Source organism: Sinocyclocheilus grahami, unplaced genomic scaffold (assembly GCF_001515645.1).
Source record: "Sinocyclocheilus grahami isolate Dianchi unplaced genomic scaffold, SAMN03320097.WGS_v1.1 scaffold1273.1, whole genome shotgun sequence".
Taxonomy (NCBI): domain Eukaryota; kingdom Metazoa; phylum Chordata; class Actinopteri; order Cypriniformes; family Cyprinidae; genus Sinocyclocheilus; species Sinocyclocheilus grahami.
The window spans coordinates 10,973-37,353 of NW_015506452.1; the positions used below are offsets into that span (position 1 = coordinate 10,973).

The following is a 26,381-nucleotide window of genomic DNA, read 5'->3' on the forward strand; positions in this document are numbered from 1 at the left end:
AAAAAAAACAATCATATTTACAGATATACAAATTCATTTACAATTATGCTAAATCTTTCAAATTCACTTTGAAACACTAATAGAAAATATATTATAGAATTTTAAACATCTGATAAGAAAAGAAAAGAAAAGAAAAAAAAGTGTCTTATCGCTGTTCTCCATTAAATGAAGTGATATAATTGTGTGTGATTCACAACACAAAAGTCAAGCCCTCCTTCAAACTGTTTTGACTAGTGTGGTTTGTATTATCGGTACAGCTAGTCTCTGGATTGGTTTGATCAGGAGGCCCCGCATCTGTTTCCTCCGATACGTTGGTGTCCACGTCTTCTTTGTGACTTGTGTTAGGTAGTATGTGCTCAGACTCTTCCTGAGCATTGATTGTGAGGCTGGTGTCGGTCATGCTGGACTCTGTGAGAGTACTGGTGCCACTGCTGGAGTCTGACTGACCAGCTTTGGTGTGAGTGTCTGGCTCTGCCTCAGCTGGGTCCTGATGTGTTTCTTCTGTGTCGCTAGAGTCTGTGTATCCTGCCAGTTCCTTCCTCAAGCTCTGCGCTCTTTCCATGTAGCTTTTACTCAGTTCAGCATCGGGTATGTCGTTGGCATGGATCTCTGCAAGCTTCATGTAGATTATGTACAGTGTGCTTAGGCTTTCTTTGTCCTCCAGTGCTGCCGCCAGGGCTAAGTGGAAGTAGCCCATAGCATCAAATGCATCCTAAGCCAGAAAAAGTACTAAACATTCTTCATCAAATTCATTTACTCTGAATGTTACTGCTAAACTTATTTTTGTAGCTAGTTTGGGCCTCATTCACTAATAATTTCACACAATTTGTGTTAACATATACAGAAAATTTCTCACAGAAGATTAAAGGTTTTAAAATAAAAATACATGTGAATGCAGGTGAGAGCATGATTTTCTGTTTCTTCATTTATGTGTGTGGATGCATGTACTTTACTGTATTCTTACATTCAAAATATTCAGTCTAGGATGGATGTAACTGTAAAATGTTAAACATAATGAGAGTCTCACCTTTAATCTGTATAGGGTCAGATCAGCAAGTCTGCAGTACACTTTAACATAGTACCGAACTTCAATGGCATGTTCAAGTGCAGTGGGGGAGAGTGAAAGAGACTTCAGGTAGTAGTTCTCAGCCATCTCATACTTCCCTAGAGAGAAGTACACTGAAGCAAGACGATGGTAGGACACTCTCTCATTCAGAGGAACACCTGTGAGAAATACACATAGCACTTAATATTAAAAGGAGCAAACTTTGTCAGGTTATTGCATTTTCCTTTCTGTCAGAAAATATTTGAACCCCAGTTTCAGTTAAGATTAACTGTCTGCTCACCTGACAGTACAGAAAAAAACCAATGCATTATGTACTTTAAAATGTAAACACATGGCACACCATTTACAGCCCATTTTACTTCTGCAATGTCATGCATTACGGAGTAAAAAGTGATATTCAATGCAGGGTGCATCTCATCTTTGAGAATAAATAAATTGATTGGATGTGAAGGCTGAAAGTAATTAAGTTCGCTCAAGAGAACATCTTAGTTTATCTCAATATTAATCAAATCTGTCATCATTTTTAACTGTTGCTGTCAAATTAATATTAACCAGCATTACATTATGATAGCTTTAAACAATGCATAAATAAGCATCACTGTCTGGGTGACATCAATAGAACAGGAAAGTCATTTAAGGAAAGATCTTTTTAAAGTATAGCATGCACTGGTGACTCAAGTACAGTTTGACCAGGAACATGTATTTAACTAAATTAAACTGGATCTGTTTAGATTTCATCTTGAATTGCATGTATTATGACGTATTCTGCAAATGTTGCATGCTGTAGAGGACATGCGTCTCCAGCAGGGGGCCACGTAGATTAAGATTTACAAGCAAAAGGTGCAGTCAAACTGGCTTTCTATTATTTATTATTATTATCATTATTATTATTAATCATCATCATAATTGTACAGGGTCTATAGTCATAATTTTCAAAACAGTACTTTATTGGCTTTAGATTTCCAAGGTTATGGCTGTGTTATGGCTATGATGCATATAAAGGTCTTACCAGTTGTAACGCTGACCTGCACTGCGAGTGTTGCATACTGCAGTGCCTCTTCATACTGCTTCTGCTTCGTCAGGAGCTCTGAGAGTTTGCTCAACAGCCTAAACTCTGAGTGCACATCCTTAATGCTGCGTGCAAATGGCAAACTCCCATCCTTTAAAAAAAACACACACACGTAGATAGATTCAGATGAATAACATGTGATTTAGCATGGATTCCTAGATTATTTGACTATTATTGAAATGTCTTGGTAATATCTTTTGTGAACCCAAAGTGAGGCCTACTCTGTAAAAAGGTAAAGCAGCCAGTTGGTTTCTGTGTCCTTTGAAGAACACATCTCCTGCTTCCTCATAAATGCTCATAGCAAAGCATGGGTCGTTCATCCTCAGGGCTGTCTTTACTGCTGCCTGTAAACAGTTGTCATAACAGCTAGAACAAATATAGTCATAACAGCTGATAAAACATACATGTAGGCTATGTGATATGGTAATAAGCTTTTTTTATCACAGACTAAAAATTTAAAGATGAAACTTTTCACAGATTTGGTGGCATACATTTCCAAATAGATATGCAAAAATGATAACACTAATCAATAATTAACGTTAACTCCTTTTGCAATACCCTGCTTTGGTCCTTTGTCTTACCTGTAGGTACATGTCAGCCAGTTCATCTTCATGGATCAGATAGTAGATACGGCCCACTTGAAGCCATGTCTCAGACTCTTCCTGTCTTTTTCCCAGGTCTATGGAGATCCTTAAGCTTTGCTTTGAATAATCTAGAGACTTCCTTGATGACCTGCAAGGATATTTTTTAATAAATTATTTTTTAATTGACTGATTCATTTGTTTTTTTTTAATTGACTGATTCGTTTGATCAAGTGTCAAAGTATTGGCAATAGTGCTATATTGTGCTTAGAGTAGCTCTTACTTCTCAGTGTTGAGTGAGAGATAGAGATTGCTGAGAAGTTCCAGGTACTCTCCTTCTAGCTGTTTATTCTTTAGTATTCTGCACAGCCCCACACAGTGCTCATAGTAAACAATACACTGTCCATACAGCAGCAAGTCAGCATAATGGCGACTTAGAACTTTTGCCACAACCATTTGACCTGCATTTGGAAGGAGTTTTTTTTTTATTCACTCTTAAAAATGTCTGAATTGAATTGCATTACATATAAAATTTCAAACATGTGCAAACAAATGATAATGGACCTCTTCTCAGGACTAACTTCACTTTTGAGGCATTTTTAAATAAATTTTTAACCAATTGGTTTTGAGGTCATTTTTTGTGGTTGCAAGTTCACCTCAAGTTCAAAACCAGGTGGCCTATCAGAATAACTACCAAGTACAGTTTGTCATATTAATAATAATTATCATATTTATAATAAACACATTACACAAAGTTTGACCACCAGAAAGTGTCCAAGAGTTTTTGTATTCAATTTGAACAATACGTTTATAATCTTCATTTTCAAGTTATCATTTTGTGAAATGTTTTGATTGGAAAGTGTGCTTGTGCTATATATCTTTTAAATAAATGCCACTTATTTTGATATTGTTAATATATATATATATTATATATATATATTAACATATATTTACCAATACTTTCTGGTGCCACTATAGGTATCAGGTAAAGATGCAAACTTTCATGATGCAATCCAGAAATGTCAAATCTTGTTATACTTACTGTGCAGATTGTTGGCACTAATAGCAATAAGGAGGCCCATCTCAAAGCATAGTCTGACGTCCTGACTCCCTCCTCTATCCTTGTAGCTCCTGCCGAGCCAAAGCAAAGCCTGGACATGCTCCTGATCTGTGGGGCTCTCTGAGAGAAACTGGAATAGGTGCAGGGAATTGAGCAAGAAACACTCTGCTAGGCCCGAAGCTCCGACAGATAGAGACAAGCAGCCCAAGTTTGCCAGCACTAGTGCTTCATTACGCTTGTTCCCATTCTCTTGTGAGATCTGCAGAGCGCAATAAAAGTTTCTTGCTGCCTCCTGGACTCTACCCTGTTTGCGGAGGCATAGGGCTAGAAGGTTGTAGACTACACCACGCTGTGTCGGACTGTCTGTTTCATCCAAAGATTTAAGCATATGTTGCAGAGTATTCTGAGCTTGTATGGGTTCCTCTGTTAGCACCAATAGCCAGGCCAGCAGTACGGATGCCTCAAAGCCCTCCTCTTCATTAATTTGGCTTCCAGTCTGTGCTGCTTTTTGGGCAAAGGGCACAGCCTTTTCTAAAGCTCCATGCTGCTGGTAAACACTAGCCAGGCTCAGGCACAGGTCCCTCTGAGTCCTCAAGTCTTCCCCTTGACTAGCTATTGACAAGGCCTGCTGAAGGTAGACCACCACCTGTGCAGGAAGCACAGAATTACTTTCCTTCCAATGAGGATTGAGCCTGACTGAGTTTTTGATAAAGAGTTCAATTTTCTGGAATGCATCATCCAAGGAATGCTCTTGCCCAGAGTCTAGACTTAAAGAAGCTAGTGTGAGGTAGGGCAAATACTTTTTATGATAAATCCTGCACAGCATCCAGTTGAGATCAACTGGGGCAATTGGCCTCCCTTGTTCTGCAGATAGAGTGATGGTAAGGAACTGAAGTCTCTCTACAAAAGGTAAAGCATCCTCGATTTTTCTTAGATGGAGAAAGAGACAGAGGGAGATGTAGCATGTCCGTGCCTCTAGGTACTTGTCATTTTCAATTATGGCTTTGCGCATGATTGGTTTGAGCAGCTCAAACTCATCCACTGAGCAGAAGTTGTGGCAAGGAAGACACATAATTAGAGCACTTGCCTTTTCTAGAGTGAATGGCAGCTTGTCCATCATCTTCTGTTTGAGGTAAACAGCAGTGAGATTGGTATACAGGGCAATTAGAAGAGGCTTGTCATCAAAACCCTTTACAGGTACCTTTAGAGCCTCCTCAAAGTACACTCGTGCTTGCGAGTACTTCAGTTTCTTGGCACATAGCCGGCCAAGAAGGAAGCAGGCTCGCCGGTGGGCCCAGAGCATCCTGCCTTTCTTCGCTCCTTCTCGCAAGTTTTCCAGATGTTGAAGCACCTCATCCTCTGCAAGGCCATGGAAGAAAGTGTCCAGGAAAGAGTAGGAGAGGTCGTAAAGAGTTTGAAATGTGTCCTGGAAATATTCCAGATTTAGGAGGGTCAGGATTGGGTCACATCTCTCGGCTTCATCAGCCTCCCAGATACCTTCATCCATGAAGTTTGGAGGGTCTTCCTCATATTCATCCATCTCTCTAAAGGTGTCCTCCAGGCTGAAGGAGAGGACCTCAGAGTCCCGGTCCAGATGATTCCGAGAGGCACAGAATGATTGCCGTGGGGACGAGTGGTAGGGAGTTGCACCACTGTTTTCAGATATAGTACTCTTTCTTTGATCCACTGGAGATTTCTGCTCTGCAGATTATACAGAGTAAATGTCAGAATTGTTGATTGTACATAATTTATGTAATGAAAGAGTAAGAGAGTAGGAAGGAAAGAAAAATGTGGAAGGTATGACTGTGCAACAAAATTAAGAACAAGTTGGTGATTGTTAATTGTTAATTCCATACAGCCAGAAGTTGTAGTAAGACAGCAGTGATAAAAGCATTCATGTGGCAACATTTCCTGGTATGTGTTATATCTAACTTTTAAAAGGTTAGCTTGTTAGCTTACCTGACTTTGGATGATTTCTTATGTAAGTGAAATCTGAGTCATCAAGTCTATCTGCAGTGTGAAAGAGTAAAAAACATGAACATTCAGCCATCATTTTCTCACCCTCGTGTCTATACAAATCTTTATGAACTTCTTTCTTGAATATGAACTATATTTCTTTAAACATTATTTGAGGTCTCCCAGAGAGATAATTTTTCATCTCTTACCCAGTCTATACACAGTGCTTATGTCAGTGGAGGAAAGATGTGCCACTACATCAGACTGGCAGGGCTCAAAGCAGGGGTTAAGTTTAGTCAGGGCCGCCCTTTCCTCCTCACTCAGAAAGACCAATTGTCCATTGCTGTGCAAAGACAACAAAGACAACATTATCATCCACATGACTCATATTCGTATAGCTTTATCACATCATCACATAACTCCACTAGCCCCCCCTCCAACACCCTCATCCCCCCCATCTAGACAGAGGCACATTCACAAAGGTCAACAGAATAAAATAGCGTTTGCCAGCTGGTTGCTTTCAATTGGTATGTCAGTATCGTCGAGAGACACATTAGATAAATGGTTTTTACAAAATAAAGAGAAGGTCATTCATTTGAGCACATGCTGAATTAGTGAATATAAATAGTTGAACTGTTTACTTACAGAGGCTCAATACTCTGAGGTTTTACACTGGCCTTGTGAACAAATCCTATCTCTCCACTGGTGAGGTGTCTTCCTATGAACATGTTCAGAGTATTGAAGAGAAATCCCTCAATCTTGATTATGTCTCCCTTGTGTAAGTGCAGCTCGTCTTTAACCACTGGGTAATGGTCCACTACTGCTACACAAGTCCCCACCACTGAAAGGGAAGCAAAAAGGAAGGTGGGATTTTTGGTATCACTACATTTTAAATGGCTAGTAATTAAACACATATTCTGGGTTCAATACAAGTTAAACTCAGCTGACAGCATTTATGGTTGTGGTATTACCACAAATACTACATGTTGCTTGTTTTCTGGTTACATGAGGTTACATTGAGGCACTTCTAAAACAGAAGTAAATGGGACTAATTTATTTTTAATCTTTAATGGAAAGCAAAATTGTGAAGCTTATTTTATTTTAAACTTTTTATTATATTTTATTTAAAAATTATTCTGTTAAAACTTAACTGTGTATTATTTATCTTTAAATCTGTTTAAGTAATTTTTTACAGTCGTTTTAGGCTTGTAGGAGTTATGTTATCATGGCATCAAATTTGTAAATTGGAATATAATTTTACACTTTGAATACACATTTCAATTTGACACATTTGACACCTTTTTTTCACACTAAAATCATCATGCATATTGTGCATGTTTTATGGATATACTATAACAGTGAGTATTTTAACATTCATGTATTGGCCCCATTCACTTCCACTGTATGTGCCTCACTGTAAGCCAGATCATTGATAGGAGGGACACATTAATTTTTGTGATAAACAGTATACCACAAACTCTGTTGACTGAGCTTAATTTGTAATGAACTCTGAATATTCATTTTAAGGGTTATTTGAAAAATGCTTTTCTAGATACTTAAGAAGAATCTCACCAACAGGATGATCGAAGAGGCCTTCTGTAACTGGAATCCCTCCTGCATTTCCGGGATATTTCTTAAGGAACCACCTAGAAAAAAAACAATGTTTCAACATATTTGTAAGAGATAACCTAAAACAGTATGTGTAGAACAGAAGTAGTCATTCAGCCAGACAAATCTGTTGTTACAATTCCCTTTTCCCAGTTACCACGAAACCTCCCATATGATTACATGAGCTTAGAAAGTCAGTGTCACTTACTGATAAAATGGATAGGGCAGAGGCTGCGTATCATGCACAGGCACCTGACCATGTTGGCCCGTGGACAGCAGCATACCCTCCCAAATGGTCTCTTGTCCTATGTCTTTAACCATGACCAGGTCATTCCTCCTGTAGGTCAGCTCCTCTTCCTCCTCTCTGCAATCGCTGTTATATAAAGTCTTGGCAAAGAATGTACCTAAAACAGTAATGAAAATGTTCTTAGTAACTATCCCTGTTTCATATTCCTCTCTACACTCAGAAAAAAGGTACAAAAGCTGTCACTGTGGTGGTACCCTTTTAAAATACAGTATGCACCCTTTAGGGCAAATAAGGTACAAAGGTGTACTGCCCCAGTGACAACTTTTGTACCTTTTTGTACAGGAGTGAAGGTTCCTAACTTGCTTGTCAGATTCACAGTAAATTTTGAAAAACAGTCATTCTCTACCTCTCTTTCTTTCAAGTGATTCATAAACAAGTTAATGTATTCATAGGTCAAATAAAAAAACATAGGTCAAAACCATTTTTTTTTTAGATGGTTATGTCTGATTTGGGGCTGTGGCCTTAATTTGGGGACATACTTAAAAGTAATTGTTTTGGATAAATACTAGCTATCAGTTCATTGGTATGAATGAGGTGGTTTACACAAACAAAATTCATAGAAGCAAGCTATTTTGTATGTAAACAAACTCAAGGAAACTCAAGGACTATCCCTTCACATTTTTACCCAATCTTGTTTTCAGCTTATTTGGACCTCTGAATTGGTTAAGCAGCAATCTTTCAATAGTGGACTTTTGAACATAGTCTAGATAAATCTATCCATATCATTCTACCAATTTGTCCATTTACTGTGTGGTTACAGGGGATTTTGTTAACTGTTGAGAAATCAGCAAGTTGTGGAGGCTCATTACCTTCCTGTAACAGAAGTCCTAGGTAAAGAGTAGCTAAGTGGTCTTCATCCACTGTTACACATATCTCCACATCACTTAGCACTGCAGGGTCCAGCCAGACTGACTGGTCACAGAGAAAGTTTTCAAGACATCTTGCTACATATCCTAGAATATAATAACAATACTTGTTAAGCTAGAGCAGTACAAGGAATCATACTGTAGAAGTGCCAGAAAGTTAGTGACAATGACACTAACCGAGTGCCAGGTAAGTGGAGAACTTCCAAATCTCCTCGACAGTCTTAAAGGTGATGATAAAGCTGTCTTTTTCAGCATGAACAGACACTAGTCTTGCAGACAGATCCTGTGTGGATAGTATCAACAGTCACTTAATATAATGAAGATTAAAATACCTATGTAAAAAGTTAATCAGTGGTGCCAGTGTGTCTGACCTTGAAGAGCTGAACAACATCCTGGCTGTTGCTCTCTACTACTCGGAGTCTGGTACGTAATGCCTCCTGAAGCTCACCGTCAGGTACTACACCAGACCGTCGCCTCCCACTAAACAACAAAACAACATCTCCAAAAAGCAAAAGGGAATGGAGTTAAGTATCCACCACAAAGATACCAAGATTTACGATCAATTGCATTAGCAGTAACTGGAATGCTTTAGTGATGTACGGATGTAGAGATTTATTGCTGTCCAGCATCACAATGGTAGTACGCTTAGCAATATGAATTTTTTGCAGGAACAGCACTATGAGCGACCACATCACTAAAGACATACCATTAGGGCGCGTGTACACATTAAGGCAGTCTGGCATTAGTTGTGAGAGTGTGCTTAAGAAGTGTAGTCATTAAAGGCCATTATGGAGATAGAGGCCATTATTAAGTCTATGGGACACAGAGATCCATGCTGCAGATACCTGGAGAGAAGCGTTCTCCTACTGAAGATACTGTGCTGCTTCCGCTTAATGTTTCCTTCCTCCTCCAGTAAATCTCTCTGCTTATGCCTTCTGCCTCCACCTCGGCCTCAGCCTCCGCTTCCTCATCTTCAATGGCAAAACAAAGGAAACTGGGGTCAACACAGCTTTACAGAACGCAGCTGCATTTGGTATGTAGTTCAGTGAACTTCAATAGTAACTCATAACTATGATTAGGTTTATGATTAATCAGTAAACTTACAAAAAAGCAACTCTGAATGGCTGAAGAGGGATAAGACTTATGAATTAGTAAATAATTAAGGACATGTATAAGGTTCCCTTTGCAGGTATGCACTTCCCATGTTTGAATGTGTATTGTCATCACCATGTACAATAGTTCCTTATTCAAAAACATGATACAGTTGGTGCTAATTAGCATGTTTGTAGCTATGAAAATATCAGCGCCTTATTTACAAGCTCATAAAGTTGTGGACATAAACAGGAAGTGCAAGCCATATCATAATGGCTCTATAAATATCAGCCAGATGGCTTAAATAATAGCTTCTTCCTCATCCCCGGGTGGGTATGACCTTCCCAGATTTGCATTGAAAAGAGAGGATGTTTCAGACAGTTGTTTAGTATAATTTATTAAACACAAAATACATTTATAATAGAATCATGTAAAACTCTGTCCTATAGACTCTTATTTATTCTAACATTGTTCTTTTCTGAAACACTCATGCTTGACTCAAGAAATCCTCTTACCAGCTGTCATGGCATCATTGGGCGAAAAGAGCTCACTGACGGCTGCTAAAGCGTATGGAGGGTCATTCCATAAGGCATCGAGCTCAGCGGGTGATATCGCTATTGAAAGGGAGGGTGATATTTAGGGGAGTGTTATTAAATTAGCTATATGATAAGCTGAAGCGTTGTCACAGCCACAGCCTTCCAATAATGAAAGCATGTGCGAAACCAGACCAAAATCTATGAGAGGGAGTGTGCGCATGCAAACAGTAACAAATTAAAACATAATTAACCCTCATATTGAATTGGCCTGACACTTGCATTACAAATCCTCATGTATTGTCAAATTGATACAATCTTCTATCACGAAAGGACAGTATTTTCTAGTTATTAGTCAATAGCTGATAGCAAATTATCTAAAATCACACAAGCAGCAAAACAATATGCCAGTAACTCACACAATGACAACAGTACGTAATTAGTCACAACAGGCCATCACAGCATTACGCACAACAACAAGGCACACAAACTGCCACCTATAAGGGAAGTACACATCCTGCATTACCTTCATGGGTGAAGCTATTACCCATGACTGACAGAAACACTGTGATGTCTCCCTGTGAAAGTTACTCTTTCTTCTCATGGCAAAAATCTATGAAAGCCAGGATGGGACCAACCTGAAAATAAGAAGCAGTTTCTGAGGCACGGAATCGGACAGCAGTAGCAGCAGCAGCATGCCATGATGTACACAGCAGCTTCAAACTCAGGTTCAATAGTGCCCGCTCAATGATAGATCCACTTATCGATGGAGTCACTCCTCTCCCTCTCTCTTTTCCTTTCCATTTTCCTCTCCTGCTTAAACCGCACTCTCCCTACTGCTCATTTCTAACTTCCATCTATTTTGTACTCTCCCCTTTCCTCTCTGCGTCCACTCAGCAGATGAGTGAAGCACTCTGAAGCAGTGCTGGCATATTTGTGTGGGCTGGTCAGTGCCTCTCTGTGCCAGGGGCTCTTGTGGAAAGTAAGAGCAGCAACATTCTCACAGCGCTGACATATGGGGACAAAAGGCCCTGTGAATTAATGGACATTTTAATGAGATTTTTTCATGTTTTTATTTATTTATTTATTTTTTACAGTATTTAAGGGATGTCAATACTAATTAATCATAATAATTTTAAGGCAATGTACATTTAAAGATGACCTATTATGCCCCTTTTTTACAAGATGTCAAATAAGTCTCTGAAGTCACCAGTGTGTATATGAAGTTTTAGCTCAAAATACCCTACAGATAATTTTTTATAGCTTGTTGAAATTGCCATTTTTATGGTATGAGCCAAAACGTGCTGTTTTTGTGTTTGTACCTTTAAATGCAAATGAGCTGGTGCTCCCGCCCCCCTTTTCAGGAGAGGGCGGAGTTGTGCATTGGTATGCCAGCAATAACAAAACACTCTCTCATGCACTGAAAATGTCAGAAACTGCTAGTAGCGGTGTTCGGCCATATATGTTTGAACCAGTGTCGTCCCTAATTCTGCACCCTGCCGGATTATTTATGAATTAAACAGATGGGAAGCACGGCGCGATAAAAATAACAAAATAGCTGGTCTCATGGTGCCATCGCGTGCTATCACAAACTTTATAAGTCCCACGTATGATTATGAGCTTGACAAATTCAAGCAGTCAACTTCACATTGCTTTCATATGCATTCTTTAACTACCACATTCCTATTCACGATCATTCTGGTAGAACGTGAAGGCAGCATTAGAGAAAACAGACAGACAAACGTAGCTTTAACATTAGCCTTACAGGGTGCCAAGAAGCTCTTTCAGAAAGGCAATTTGGAAAACAAACGCGTGATACTTACTTCTTCTGGAGGTGTAGCTGGATCACAAACAGTTGGCACTGCTTCATCCTTCAGGAGCAACTTTTGTGCAAAACCTGCTTTATACTGACCCTCATTCACAAAGGAGTCCGGTGTAAAATGATTCGTGCAGACATAAAAAAATTTCTGTAGATTTAAGGGAGCATTTTCTTCGAAAACAAAATTAGTCCACCTCGTCTTCAGCGGCTCAGATTTCGGGAGTAAATGGAGAGAGCTATGTGGATTCATACATCCAGCTACAGAACACCTAAAACGCTTGGGAGACATTCTCGTCAGTGCAGCAATGGCAGACTGTGTACAAACTCGCTCAAGGTGGTTCTATGTTAAAACGGCAGTGTCTGTCAACATTCGTGGGAGGGGCCTGTGGCTAATGTGACGTCACTTTAGCACCAATGCTGAAAACAGGTCGTTGGGAGACACTGCTTATGATTTATGGGGATTAAAAAAAGGAGTGGGTGGATTTTTATCATTATAAGGTGGTTGTGTACACACACTGCTAACACACATTTATGTCCAAACACCATGCAAAAGTGAATTTTGCATAATAGGTCCCCTATAAACCAAATAAATAAATATGTACCAAAGCTTTTTTTGATCACTTTAAAAATTATGCAGATGCAAAAATAATTACTGAGAAAATTAGGACATTCTTCATTACTTAAACTTGCTACCTGCCCTGTTTAAGAAGTCTGTAAGTTGTTTAAAGGAAGAATAAAAAAAAGTATCTAGAAGACTACGACAAAAAAAAAAGAATTTGGCAGTACAAATGTTTAACATTTGCTGATGTTGTGGGAATGAATAATAAATGAACAATTTTATGCCCATTTCACTGCATTCTTGGAAGTTTACTGGTCTCCCAGTTGAGAACCACTGGGTAAATGTGATAGAGCTGAAATAAGGGACTGTCCCGGGAAAAACGGGACGTCTGGTCACCCTATGACTGAGCAACACTCCAGCTATTTGGTGTCAGATTTAGGTAAGAATGATATGAGGTTCTTAGGATGAAACCTTTGGTATATCCTTGTAGAGTTCTGCCATCCTGTTGTTTCAGCATTATGTGTATTTAGTCTGATATCAAAACATTTCTAGCATGCTCAAATCATATTGATAAATCTTTCTGTCTTTTTTAATGTACTGTCTGACTGTCTAAACTACATGGAATCTGTTTCCCTATCACCACTACTGTCTCTGTCTCGGGGCTTAACAAAGAGGGTATTTATCGATACAGAATTATATTGCTCATCTTAGTCTTTTGTGAAGAAAGAACCCAGTCAGATTCTAATTGAATCTGTGGAGATCTTGGGAGTATGAGCAGCTGTAAACAACCAGGAGGTATTTCTCAGCATAACTCTCATACAGCATCTCTCTGGTCCTTCAACACCATAATCAGGTGTTTTGCGGTAGGAATACCCAGTGTGTGAATTATACATTGATTTTACTTACTTCTTAAGGACATTTATTTTTATGAAAATTTTCTGGTAGTCATTATGGTAATCTCTTAAAATAAAAGATTAAATACATTCGAACGCAGTTTCTTTTAGCGAATGTTTGTTTATCAGCGGGTGAAATTTTGTATGGACTTGTAATTTACCTTTTTTTACTTACTGTGCTAAAAACAACACCAGAGCCCATATGTGTGCAGATGTCAGTGCTGATAACTATTCACCCAATGTTGTGAAAGTAGCTTAAACTGTTGTAGCTTGCCAGCAACATTGTCTATTGAACGCAATACAAAGAAGTTGAAGTGTCCCATGCACCTGGGACAGTGGAGTTAGCCGTGTCTCTCTGGGTTACTGGCTCAGTGTGTGGATGTCAGTGAAAAGAACGGGGTAGATTTGTAACATGAGTAAAGAGTTTAGACTCTAAGTTTAGAATGTCGCCTAAGCCCAACCAGCACATGCTGATACTATTAAACTGGGTGAATAACAAGTTCTTAGAACCTATAGTTAGTGAAAAAACCTGATATATTGTTAGAGAAAAAAAATTATCTACATTTTAATATAAGTATACTATGTAAAAGATATGTAGAGACAACTAGGGGTCTCAACAACTAGTTAAAAAGTAAATACACATAAGCCAAGCACTTGTCCTATACTTCCATTCAAAGGTTGATATATATTAACACAGCAATTTCAGCTGAGTACACAGTCACTCACACACAATATAGTCTCTGAGAGAGAGAGAGAGAGAGCATACCTCTGTCCTGCTGACACCCGGCTGTGTGTTTGTTCCGCATAGATCTGTCAGTATCTGCTCTGTGGAGTTGGCGAAAAGTTCCTTTCAAACTGACTAAAACTAACCATAATAGTCTGTAATGCTCCTGTAGGGCAAGGGGTGTGTATGTATGTGTGTGTCCTTGTGGAATGAGTTTAGAGCTTTTGTTGAAGGAAGTATGTAAACTCCTCCCCTAAATGATATGCTGCTTTTTCGTTCTCTCAGTTTCTCTTTTTCTCTCTCTCTTTGAGCCCGGCCCTCTCACTCCCCTGTTCTGTTGGACTCTAGGTCAGGTCAGAAGTTTTTCAGTCAGTTAATAAGGTGGTAGATAACCTTCAAACAAACGCTCTTAAATTCATGACTCAGCAAATACAGAATATCTTTATATTTCTCATCTAATCAGACTCATGAATCCAACCAGTTGTCTTTTCTTTGAAAATCAACAAAAAGGAAAGGAATTTCACTTTTTTTTTCTGTGATGGAAAAAAAGAGTAATCTATCTGGTCTGACTTGTTTTTCATAGAACACAACAAAATGCCTCTAGAGTCCCTATCAACTTCATTACAGTAAAATACGCCCTCTTGCTCACATTCCAAAGGTGCTTTCTACAGCATATCCAGACACATGTGTGTGTGTGTGTGTGTATGTGTGTGCATTCCCATCATGCTTTGAGTGAAGAAAGCATGTAAAAATCTTTAAAATTGTGCTTTTTTTCTTTAAATCATTATTATTTATGTTTCTAAGAATTTCCTATGCTTCTCCTTTGGTTTTATCTCATCAGTAGGTCAGATAATAGACTGGGCCTTGGCTCAGCTAGTCATTTCTTGCTTTTCTCTCTTGGTTAAATATAAACCCTGGAACAGACTCCAGGTTCTACAGGCTCTTGTTGAGCTATTACAAAAGTCACCCTGAGGTGATATATGGGGTAGGACATGTGACTGGCTGCCTGGGCTGTGAAAGAAGGCAGTATGTGCACTACGGTGTGGTTAATTCCTGCCACAGGTCTCAGATGGTCTGGGTAAATGGATTACATACCACATCAATGATAGAGAATCAAAACCCCACACTGGTGGAGCCATCAGGCCATGTGCCCAAACCATAGTCACAGCATTAACTTGGCACACAAGACAAGCAGCTGATGGCCTCCACAGCATGTGTTTCAAAGCTTTTTGGAATGCTTTTGCGTTTTGTTGTTAGCATATACATCACAGTGTGTACATCGATTTTGTAAATTACATGAATAGTTAATCCAAAAGACTCAGTTATTGAGTTAGTGAGTTAAACTTAAGTGAATGAATGAACTGTCTTTTTATTTTCATCTGAAAAATTGACAAAATGATTCATTTCCGAATCCGACTGATCAGGTTCTCAAGTTCAACTCCCTGACTCAGTGTAACTCTTGGGCTAATATTATCAAAATTATTTAAATAACGACTTAAACGTGTCAGTGATTTGAACTTGGGAGCCATGGAAATTTTTTTTTTCAACAAACTGGTTGATCCACAAATGGGACTGATTCGATTCCCAAGTTCAACTCACTGACTTTGTTTTAAAATTTGAATAACAGCTCCCTTTTGCCTGGCATCATCGGTAAATAAGACTTAAATATTGTCAGTTTGTGTTTAATATATACATAATGTGTACTGTAGTAATCAGAGTTTACTTCATATTTTTAGTTTAAAGAATAGTTTGCCTAAAAATCAAAATAGAGTCAGTGATTTGAACTCGGGAGCCATGATCAACAAAGAACATATATATATATATATATATATATATATCTATATACATTTTCAATAAACTGGTTGATCCACAAATTGGACTAAACGATTCACTTAACAAATCAGACAGATCTGGGTCCTGAGTTAAATGCACTGACTCAATCTGGTTATAATGGTTTTTGGTTTAAATTTTAATTTAAGTTGAGTTTTGTATTTTGTTTTTAGAGTGACATTGTAATATTCTGTTCAGGAACTACTACTTTGGCAATAATTCTATCACGTTTACAGTAACGTTTATTAATGTGCACTGTACCTACCTAATAAATAAATAAATAAACACTTTGAAAAATGTAAAAATGTATTTAAGATTTTTCTAGATTTTAAATAGATTGTTTCAGGTGAAAGACAATCATTCGGGTTTGGAACGACATAGAACAGAGGAAGGACAGAACTTTCCATTTTGGGGGATCTAGCCCTTTAAAAGACCCTTCATACAAACTGCATTTAGTGTAGCAAAAACTAATAACAGGTTAATAAGGCTCTGGCTAGTGAATGTACCTGAGGGCAGCTCACAGCGGGGGGTAGTTCAGGGAGGCACTGCGTTCCGATGCCCCTTTATACCAGTGTCCTAAGGAAGAGCAACTTCCTGTTGTTGTGGACTCTGTCATATTTCAGTACAATGGTAAATCCAGTGCTCTGACAAGCAGTACAGCCCACGATATCCGCTGAAAACACACAACACACATATTCTTGGTACAGATTACATTGGGTGCTCACTCCAGTAAAGATATGCAGGCTGTAAAATCAAAGCTGTGCAGGTTATAAAATTCTGTGACAAACATCTGCGAATATAATATACCTCAAAATGATCCCCAATTATGTAGGGTGAGTCAGTCAGTTTAATTATGCTCTTTAATTACTTAATTTCATGTAATAAACAGCACATGCCTAACAAATAACTGATACCTGTCTAGGAATTTGACCTGCATTTTAACAGGTGATCAGAATCGGCTTAAAAAGTAAATGTGATGTTTAAAATTGAAAAACTACATCTAGGAAGTACTCATCTCATACAGATGGGAGGGCAGTGTAGAAGTGCTGATGCTATGACAGGCAGAACAATGCTGACTGCTTACACGGTCTGTCTCAGACACTAACCTTGTGGCCCTGTCAGAATATCTGATTGTCAGAACGAGAGCACTGCATGGTCAGGCAAAGAGAGCAAATGGAGTGAGACAGACAGACTGAGAGAGGAAGAAACGTAGAGTGTGCGAGGCGCCTGTCACATCCCTCCATTGTGCCGTTTCCTCTATGCCTTTGTTTCTATGTACACATGACAGTAAAATACTTGTAGCCTAACACACAGAGCCTTTAGGTTAGGACACACAAAATAGAACAACTTGAAAATAAGAGACTTCCTGTTAAAACCAACTGCCTGTCTGCCTCCCCACGGGCCGGGGCTTTTTTATTCAGATTTAAAATAAATAAATGAATAAAACACATTAACCAAGGTGCAGTTCATGGGTCTGAGTATGTATTGTGCTGAACAAACAGTGAACTCGTGAACGTGATTTATTACTTTTCTAAATGGCACTGGTGTAAAGTCTTTTATTTCTTTGTGGGCTACAGTGTATTCAGACTGAAAGTATTTTCTCTTTCACAAAGGAATGAATGCTTGGGCTGATTTTGTGAGGTTGTGCAATAAGCGCAAACCTCTGAGATGTAAAGTGATGAAAGAGTGACTACTAGGGTACATCAAGAGTAAAATAAATGGGAAACTGCCAGGTAAGAGGTTTTCTCCACTGACCCTGATTTGAGAGTACTTCAGTAACAAATAATTAAAAAAACTATTCAGTGTAGGGGAAAAAATATCAGGAATCAGTAAGTTAGCATGTCATCTTTATTCTATTTATTTATAAAACATTTAGAAATTTTCTAGTGAATATTTTTTAGGGTAGGGTTTTTTTCAGCTTTTGTATGGCTTAAAAAAAATTGATAAAAAAGGCAAAAATATGTCCACATTTTTTCCACCATTCACCAATAGAAAAGATTACAAACATTGTCCATATAGCTGTTTATAAGAATAGGTTAATATTGTTTATGTTTCAATAGGCTTTAATCATTAATCATTTAATCACCAATTCATGATGTATTATTAGTTTAGATGCTGTTTAAACAATGTATGAGCATCAGAATCAGAAAGAATCAGAAAGAGCTTTATTGCCAAGTATGTTTGCACATACAAGGAATTTGTTATAGTGTCACAAGCTTCCAGTACACTGAGACAACAACAACACACAGATAATAAAAGTGAGATGTGAATAAAATACACATGCATAAATATAAACCACAAAAAAAAAATTGTATGTACAGGTGTGCTATAGATGGAATAGGAATATAATAAAATAAAATAAGTTGTAGGGATGTACTAGGGTTTAGGGTGATAAATAAGTATAAGGTTATTGCACATACTGTACTTTAATTGCACAATGGGAGAACATTAACTGTTCATGAGGTAGATTGTCTGGGGAAAGGAACTGTTCTTGTGCCTGGCTGTCCTGGTATTCGGTGCTCTGTAACGCCGACCAGATGGCAAAAGTTCAAAAAGGAGATCGCTTGGATGTGATGGATCCAGAGTGATTTTCTGAGCCCTTTTCCTCACTCTGGATGTATACAGTTCTTGGAGGGTAGGCAGGGGGGCACCAATAATCCTTTCAGCAGTCCGAACCGTTCTCTGTAGTCTTCTGATGTCTGATTTTGTAGCTGAACCAAACCAGACAGTTATTGAAGTGCACAGAACAGACTCGATGACGGCTGAGTAGAACTGCTTCAGCAGCTCCTGTGGCAGGTTGAATTTCCTCAGCTGGCGAAGGAAGTACAACCTCTGCTGGGCCTTTTTCACAATGGAGTCAATGTGAGTGTCCCACTTCAGGTCCTGAGAGATGGTGGTGCCCAGGAACCTGAATGACTCCACTGTCGTTACAGTGCTATCCATGATGGTGAGTGGGGGGAGTGCAGGGGGGTTCCTCCTGAAGTCCACGATCATCTCCACACTTTGGTTCATTTTTGTCCTAAAAATCATATTTTTGTCCCAGGCACAAGGCAATTCTGACTATTAGCCTCCAATTATTTATTTTAACTACATTCATAGTTATTTCCATGTTTTGTTTATTGTAGCTGTTTTTGGCTGCACTATATCTTTTATTATTTTATTTAGCCTTTATATAACGATTAAACATTATTGAACTGCACTTCATATTGATTATCATTTGTAGCTGCAGTTATAGTGTAGAAATGTCTCATTTTTAATTTTCTGGAACATTATTCGGCTCTAAACGGGTTAATGTCATAGTAAGTAAGAAGCTTTTGTTGGTTGGCAGGTTCCTGAATGAAGCCAATTGTGTCTGCTGTATTTACACTGTGTTTTTTCTAACTCTGCATAAGAGGGCGCTATACATCTATATACAGTAAATGCCGTAATCTGCGAAAACCCACCCTACCCTTCAACTTTCCCCCTGCATGACCTCACACCTCAAATCCGCCGCAAGCGACAAGACAAAAACACAGCGCTGCCATTATAATCAACGAGTCCGTTTCCTGCGCTGCGCGCGTGCAGAGTGGATGTGTTGTGAGGAAGCACGCTGCTCTGTCCGCTGCCTGACGTCACCCCGGCGCGCGCTTCCATAGACGCGAGCGCGAGAGTACAGTGACAGCGCCTCGTCCACTGTACGCAACACTGAGCGCGGCTCAGAGCAGATCATGGAATGTGACTAGGCAACATCCCGCTTTATTTGAGGCCGGTCGTCCGCCCAGCACTCACGGGGTGCAGTACTTTAAACCCACCTTTCCCATTATTTTAATCAAGTGATCACTGCCCTCCTGTGATTCGGGGATAACGTTGGAAGCTTTATCATTTGTATTAATTAATCCTCGAGTTTCTATCCCACTCTAACGGTTCGACTCTGACTTCAAGCTGAGGCTCAATAACTGGATTTGGAACAAAAGGCGACTGCTGCCGTCTGGATATTACATTTTACTCTTGGATTATTGTCTCAGCATCATGAGCACGAGTGGTGAGTAAATTATTGGCATTGTTACCTTGGTCTAATTGCAAAGATTAATGAAATACTAATGTGAAATAATCATAGCAGATAGAAATCTCTCTTTTTTAAAAATACAAATAAAAAATAAATAATCTTTATCTTGACCTTGTAAAATAAGAGCAATTTGTCTCATTCAAGCATTCGACCTCTTGCTCCTGACCTGTCCCAATGACATTCTAGCTGAATCAGGTATTTGGGATAATAATAATAATAATAATAATAATAATAATAATAATAATAATAATCGTGCTTTCTTTTTTCTTATTATAATATACTATTAATTGCATAATTTGATATGTGACGTTTATAATAATAATGCTTTCTTCTTCTTATAAATATAATATTAATAATATAATTTGATATGTGACGTTTATAATAATTATTATAATTACTATTATGATTACCGATAATATTATTGATAGTATTATTTTTATTCAGAGTTGCAAATGAGTCTCATGAGGATTGATAAGTAGGATTTATTGCTTTAATCTCTGTTAAAACTGACTTTGGTCATCAAAGAAATTGTTCTGAAGTAGATTTTTCAACAAGATGTTTGGCCGTTTTGCTGTAGAAAATGATTCTGACAAATTTATGTCCATTTGGAGATTAAATGTCTTGAGAAATGTTATAAAACTTAAACATGCTTGGGTGACCAGTGTCCCGTTTGGTGCCGGTCAGATATGCTTGGTTGCATTCATTCAGCTTTCATCCAATTATATTAATGAAATCACCGTTACTGATTACATGCTGTAGAAATCGGCCAGATGAAAAGATGCACACCAACAGAGAATGAAAGACAGAGAGGCGGCCAGTGCGAGCTCATGTTAGTGACCAGCTCTCCTTTGAGGCTTGTGCTTCAGTCAGCTGATGTTGCAAGGACATGACCGCTGCTTCTCATAAAGATCCTTTTATGGGAAAAGTTCAGAAACTTAAGAACAAAGCTGATGGGCAACAGACCTGTTTTTGTCCTGTTTGTTATACCTACTTGCCAAATGCCGTGCTGTTCTGCGATTAGAAATGGTTTTCATTCTTGCAGCAATGCCCCCCACTATTCTCCCCTTAGTTCAGGACGCACAGCTCTCAGTACCAACACACTCTGATAAAACAGTCACATCAGCCAATTGAGCTTGCTTTATTCACTCTTTCAAAGCGTTTTGCCTGGAAGCTGGGGATGGGGCTGCTACCAGCGTGCTACCGTATGGAGAGCGAGTGTTTTCAGCTGCAGACAGATGGCAAGGGAATGAGTGCAGTGACCAGGTTGTGTCTCATGGCAAAAAAGGACTAGCTGGAGAACTACCAACACATGAACAGGCATGACTGGTCCACAAGAGACCTGGAGTGTTTTGCAGAATATGTACGTAAAGCACATGGCACACTCATATAATTTTTTAGTATGTAAATAGACATGCTCTTTTTTCAGTAGAACGTTCCTACCAAATTGGCCGACTGACACCAAGTCTCAAACTTACCTTATAGCCCATGCAGACATATAGCATTTGAATGGAGCGGTAGCCGTGCACATTGGCATGTTGTACTACATTGGGCATGATTGCCTTGAGCCAGTGAAAATGCCGAGCAATTACACTGAGGTCACTTGGTCTCTCTTCATTTGCTTCTCCCTACATTTCTTATGGTCAACTGTCATTATCACCTGCCCTCTATTTTCTGCACCACTGAGAGAACAGGCAAACAAATGAGTAGTGGAATGCTCCTTCAATCTGTTTTCCATTCCCTGTGCTTTCTGTCTTTCTTTCTCTCTTTGTTCTCCCGTTTGATCCTCCTGAGTGAATATCAAGGGTTTCTGTGCCTCAGAGATTCTAGTAAATGATAGATAGTGATTGTTTATTATCGGGGGCATTGGAAGGATTCAAAAAGGAGAGCAGGGGTACATACATATTTTATAAGCCTGACTCATGAATATTATTTAAGTGGCATAACAATTGGCCAATGAATGTGACTGTGAGTTTATCCTAAGGTTCCTGAAGTCATCATACCCTGCTCCTCCTGTGTCAGCATTCACGACTCAACATCCCTCACATCAATCACACGCTAGCACACACACTTACAGAAGTGCCTCCGTCACCACTGTCCTGTCATGCCAGCCCTGTGGAGAGCAATGAGGTGGAACCCAACTTGCCTTCAATGTTCAGACCTCGTCAACAGTTAGCTGCACCCTTTTTAGCCATCTGTAAAAGTTAATGCACTTTTTCTTTTGAAATTAATGGTTTGTGATAATAAAATCAATATTAAGGAATATTAGGAACAAACGAGCAATTTAATTAACTGTCATTATATTAGCATATAGAATTAGTTTTTTATGTGGTATGTGCTCATAAAAGAAATCATTGGATTAATTTGCCATCATTATGACAAAGCCCATTATTAATCACAAAAATGGCCTTATAAATTATATGCAGGTGTGATTTGAAAAGTGGGTAGGGAGGGCACATGATTACTTTCAGTTTGGCTCATGAATATTAACTAAGTTACTTAAAGTTAGCTCATTAGTGCTCAGTAGTTCATTTTAAAAATAAAAGTTCTTTATTGGAATCTAATGTTCCATGAAAAGTCTTTAATTTCAATTACAAAAACGGTTCTTTATACTGGAAAAAGTCTTTATATTATTTTTAAAAATGGTCCTTTTACGAACTGTTCACTGAAAGGATCTTTTGGGAACCCTATGGCATTGCTGCGAAACCCCCCTTTTGTAACCTTTAAGGTCCCCTTGCAGTCACTAATTTTATTGTTTAAATCTCAACTTTGATAATCAAAATCGAATAATATTTAAATGTTTTTTTTCTCCCATGAAAATAATTTCGTCTTGCCTTTAAATTGCTTATATAACTCTACACCCTTACCTTATTTAGTGTACATGGACTCATGAATATGCATATTAAAAAAAGACCCACCCCGAAAGTTGACGGGATTGGTTACATGTTTGTGTGACCGTATGAAACTTACTGTATCAAGCTGCATTTTTAAGACTGTCTTTGCTACACTGCAGTTTTACAGAGAAAATGCTCAGCAATGTTGATTGATGAATTTGCACATGGTTTGTGTTAAAGTATATTAAACATTTTATTTTCACCACAGGGGGTCTCTAAGGTAAGAGGTTGCTAGAGGTTGTTCGGTTCAATTTTGTTTTTGGTGGCCGAAACTCTTAAAGTCTAATGACTATTTGCCAAAAAGTAGTGGTTACAAATGTAAAAATTGCCCCCTCCAGCTATAATGGCAGCTTCCCAGATAAAATATTATGCACTATGCATCTGCTTTGATGTTACTCTGTAGCATCTCTGTAGCATCTATCTGCATAATGCATAAGCTCTACCTGGGAGTTGATTTGAACTGAGCTAGTGTGTCAGCAGACGTAGACCCACTATGGCACCGTAAACACGCTCTCATCCCATCTGGAGTGCAGTCCAGCCAAGAGTCAGCACCCATTTGTCATTTCTGTAACCCAATGGTATGATTTAGCAGCACTGGGAACAAAAGTGAAACACCAGCATGCCAAAACTTGTCAGGGTTGAATTTCCTACAGATCCTTTCTAAAGATTTAATTGTCCTTACATTTCCCCTGGCTTGCATATACGGGGTGATATCTTTGAGGGAGCTCTTTCTATTGGACCACATAGATATAAAAGCCAGAAGATGGACACAGAGTGTCATTCCAATACAATAACTGCAAGACATGTGCTATAGAAAATGTTTTACAAAGATAGAGTACTACTTGTAGTGTCTAGATGTGCTAATTGGATTGTGGCTCCTTGCTATTACAACAACGTTATAACTAACACTTAGCTTTGACAAACATATTTGCGTGAAGGGGAATAGTTTTAATAACTTCTTCAGCCCGATCTCTTGATCATTACTCAGCATTTTTTTTCCCTAAACCATTAAGGATGCATTTGTGCACCTCTGTGTTATTTGTCTTCTCTATAGTCTCCAGTTTCCTATCAGAGGGATTTTGGCAGGCTCTGTTAGTGGGCCAAGCTTATATCTTTATTACAGTGTCTGAGTACTGTCTTTCTGCTCAATGAGCAATACTAAAATCCAGCTGATTGTCATTGTAAATGTTTGCAATCTAGCTTCATAAAGCTGCTCTCCATTAAAGAATCCAAGGAATCATCTCCTGTAGAAGACATGAAGGTAGATAACTCATAGAGTGACACTAGGGATGTTCATCAGATGACCCTGACCCAACACATTTCTCTAAACTTCGTTGAAATCCCAAATCATTAGTAACCCTGAGAGCAGATCGAAGGCTGGAGTGATCATTTGTCTGACAGGGTCAGTTCAGCTCCTGTCGCTACAGCAATGTTGACTTGAATGTAAGAGGTATATCATATTTGGTCAGGTTCTCCGGAGGCCCATGTACTGCAAACAGGTCTTTGAACACCCCCACTTTTCTTAAGCAGGTTTCAGGGGTTATGTGGAAAGATTTTGATTGTATTTTTAAACCTATAAAAGAGAATGATGAATTGATAAACAAAAAAACTAATTATTTTAATGAGAAATTACATTTCATATTAAAGCTAGTCCATTGAATGTTCTGTTCATCAAAAAATCCTGAATTTTTTTTTTTTTAACAAAAATATTAAACAGCACATCTGTTTTCAACTGATAAAAGATCTTGATAACATATTTCAGCCAAATGTTTCAACAATATCAAACTAAATGCAGTTTATATTGTTTTAGATATGCTGAATCTGATCGGATAGAGCGAGTAATGACACACATTATTTAAACATTTACACTTTTGTTATTTTCAGTGAACCATGCTGTTAACAACCACCAAAATCACATTTTTCTGTACTAGTCAGTATTGTCGCAAGTAAGTGTTCTGACACTGGAAACAAGAGTGTTACTTATTACTTAATTAGTGCCATTAATTCTAGCACTGGATTTCAAGGTCTTCACCCAGTGCTCATTACTGTAAAGGATAAGTGAACTCTGTCTGGCCACAAGATCTTGTTTACACCTCTCCTCTGTCTGGCTATGGAGGAATTGAGAGCAGCCTTGTCACCTCCACTCTCCCACAATCCTGTGTGACTATAATCCACAGGAGGCTCCTCCGTTGAGGGCAGAAATAGCAGCGGCCCCTTAGGTCCTGTGGTTATCACCTTACACCTCGGCCGGATGTTACTGGCCCTTTGCTATATACAGTATTGCTCAACATTATTACTGTGAAGTTTCTCAGAAGAACTAGGTTTCTCTAAATCTCCTTTTTTGTAAATCAAGCATATTATTTCATTCATTTTTATAACTGCACAAACCAAGAGGAATTTGTGGCAACACATGTTTAAGCCATTGTGACCTATTTTGGGATTTGGGGATCGTGTTTTTATTTGAGCTGTGAAGACTGTCAAGTCTGTATTAATAATAGACGTTTTTTTCATTTGAATCTAGATTTTAGCATCCATTATAGTAATACTTTCCACTGAAACTTGAATGCTATCTAATGTAGGTGCCATTAAAAACTTTAATCATGTGTGCATGACCTCCCCTGATATCTGTGCACATGATATACTGTAGCAGGGATTACACAGCCTGTTTACACCCACCATCCTTTAGCACAGCGATACCCATAAATGACAGATGAATGATGCCTGAAAGACATATTGTCTTTTAAAGGCATGTAATTTATTCTCTTTTGAGCTGTCACCTCTGTTTATTTGTGCATTATTGTACGTGACAGTTTACGGGGTGCTTGCAGTCTTTGAGGTACAAAGAAAAGCAAAGCTTTGGGGGAAATAGCTCTCACACATTACCATAAATGCTCCTGGTTTTGTGATATTACAAAACATCTCATATTTTCTCTTGTGTGGCTGTTATCTGCTTTTAACAGCATCGTGACTGTACTGTCCTCTACACTGACAAAAGACTGTGGGCTCAGAGCGTCTCGCAGAGCTGAGGGCCACACACAGAATTCAGAAAACCACTCTGGAAGTTGGCCAGGCAGTGTGTCACTCTGCCAAAGGAATAAGTGCTTAAAATATTACCAGTGTGAGATTGAGCCACTGGAGGAGGCATAACAGCATTAATGGATCATTGTTCTTCAGCTGTGGATGAAGAAAAGTCAATGAAACTCTCTATTCCAATAAAATGACAATATGCGAAGTGATTTTCTAGTATAAGTCATTGTTTGTTGAATAGAAAAATGCTATTTTCAGCTCTCAGATACTTACCAATATGCTTTGTATTTATTGCACAGATATTTAGATTTATTTATTTATTTTTGCAACATTATTCATTTATTTTTGTAGTTGAATAACACTGTTATAGTCTTTAGCAAATCTCAAAATGAATATAATCTTTTTGTATTCTATTCATTATAATGTTTTGATGCCTAATTTCAGTTGCAGCATCT

General features: G+C 38.5%; 2 protein-coding genes across 3 annotated transcripts in view; one reads left to right on the forward strand and one right to left on the reverse strand.

The window, feature by feature from the left end:
* Window positions 1–28: 28 nt before the first annotated feature.
* Window positions 29–14,331, reverse strand: LOC107568686 (SH3 domain and tetratricopeptide repeat-containing protein 2-like). Of its 2 annotated transcripts, XM_016254663.1 has the most exons (19): window positions 14,176–14,207; window positions 10,665–10,776; window positions 10,121–10,219; window positions 9,359–9,484; window positions 8,885–9,012; window positions 8,691–8,796; window positions 8,457–8,600; window positions 7,549–7,744; window positions 7,305–7,378; window positions 6,378–6,573; window positions 5,942–6,075; window positions 5,736–5,786; window positions 3,759–5,477; window positions 3,000–3,177; window positions 2,717–2,867; window positions 2,357–2,479; window positions 2,076–2,226; window positions 1,028–1,224; window positions 29–712 (listed from the first exon to the last, which is right to left on the reverse strand). In XM_016254663.1, the coding sequence occupies exons 2-19, from the start codon at window positions 10,687–10,689 to the stop codon at window positions 191–193; spliced, it is 4,320 nt and encodes a 1,439-aa protein (XP_016110149.1). In that variant the 5' UTR covers window positions 10,690–10,776; window positions 14,176–14,207; the 3' UTR covers window positions 29–190. The 2 variants fall into 2 exon arrangements, with proteins under 2 accessions (XP_016110149.1, XP_016110150.1); XM_016254664.1 differs by lacking the exons at window positions 10,121–10,219; window positions 10,665–10,776 and having other exon boundaries at window positions 14,176–14,331.
* Window positions 14,332–19,487: 5,156 nt separating this feature from the next.
* Window positions 19,488–26,381, forward strand: part of LOC107568682 (actin-binding LIM protein 3-like) — a 76,249-nt gene continuing 69,355 nt past the window's right edge. Inside the window, exon 1 of the mRNA XM_016254661.1 lies at window positions 19,488–19,984. Coding sequence (XP_016110147.1) covers window positions 19,972–19,984 — 13 coding nt within the window. The 5' untranslated portion in view covers window positions 19,488–19,971. The remainder of the gene's footprint in view (window positions 19,985–26,381) is intronic.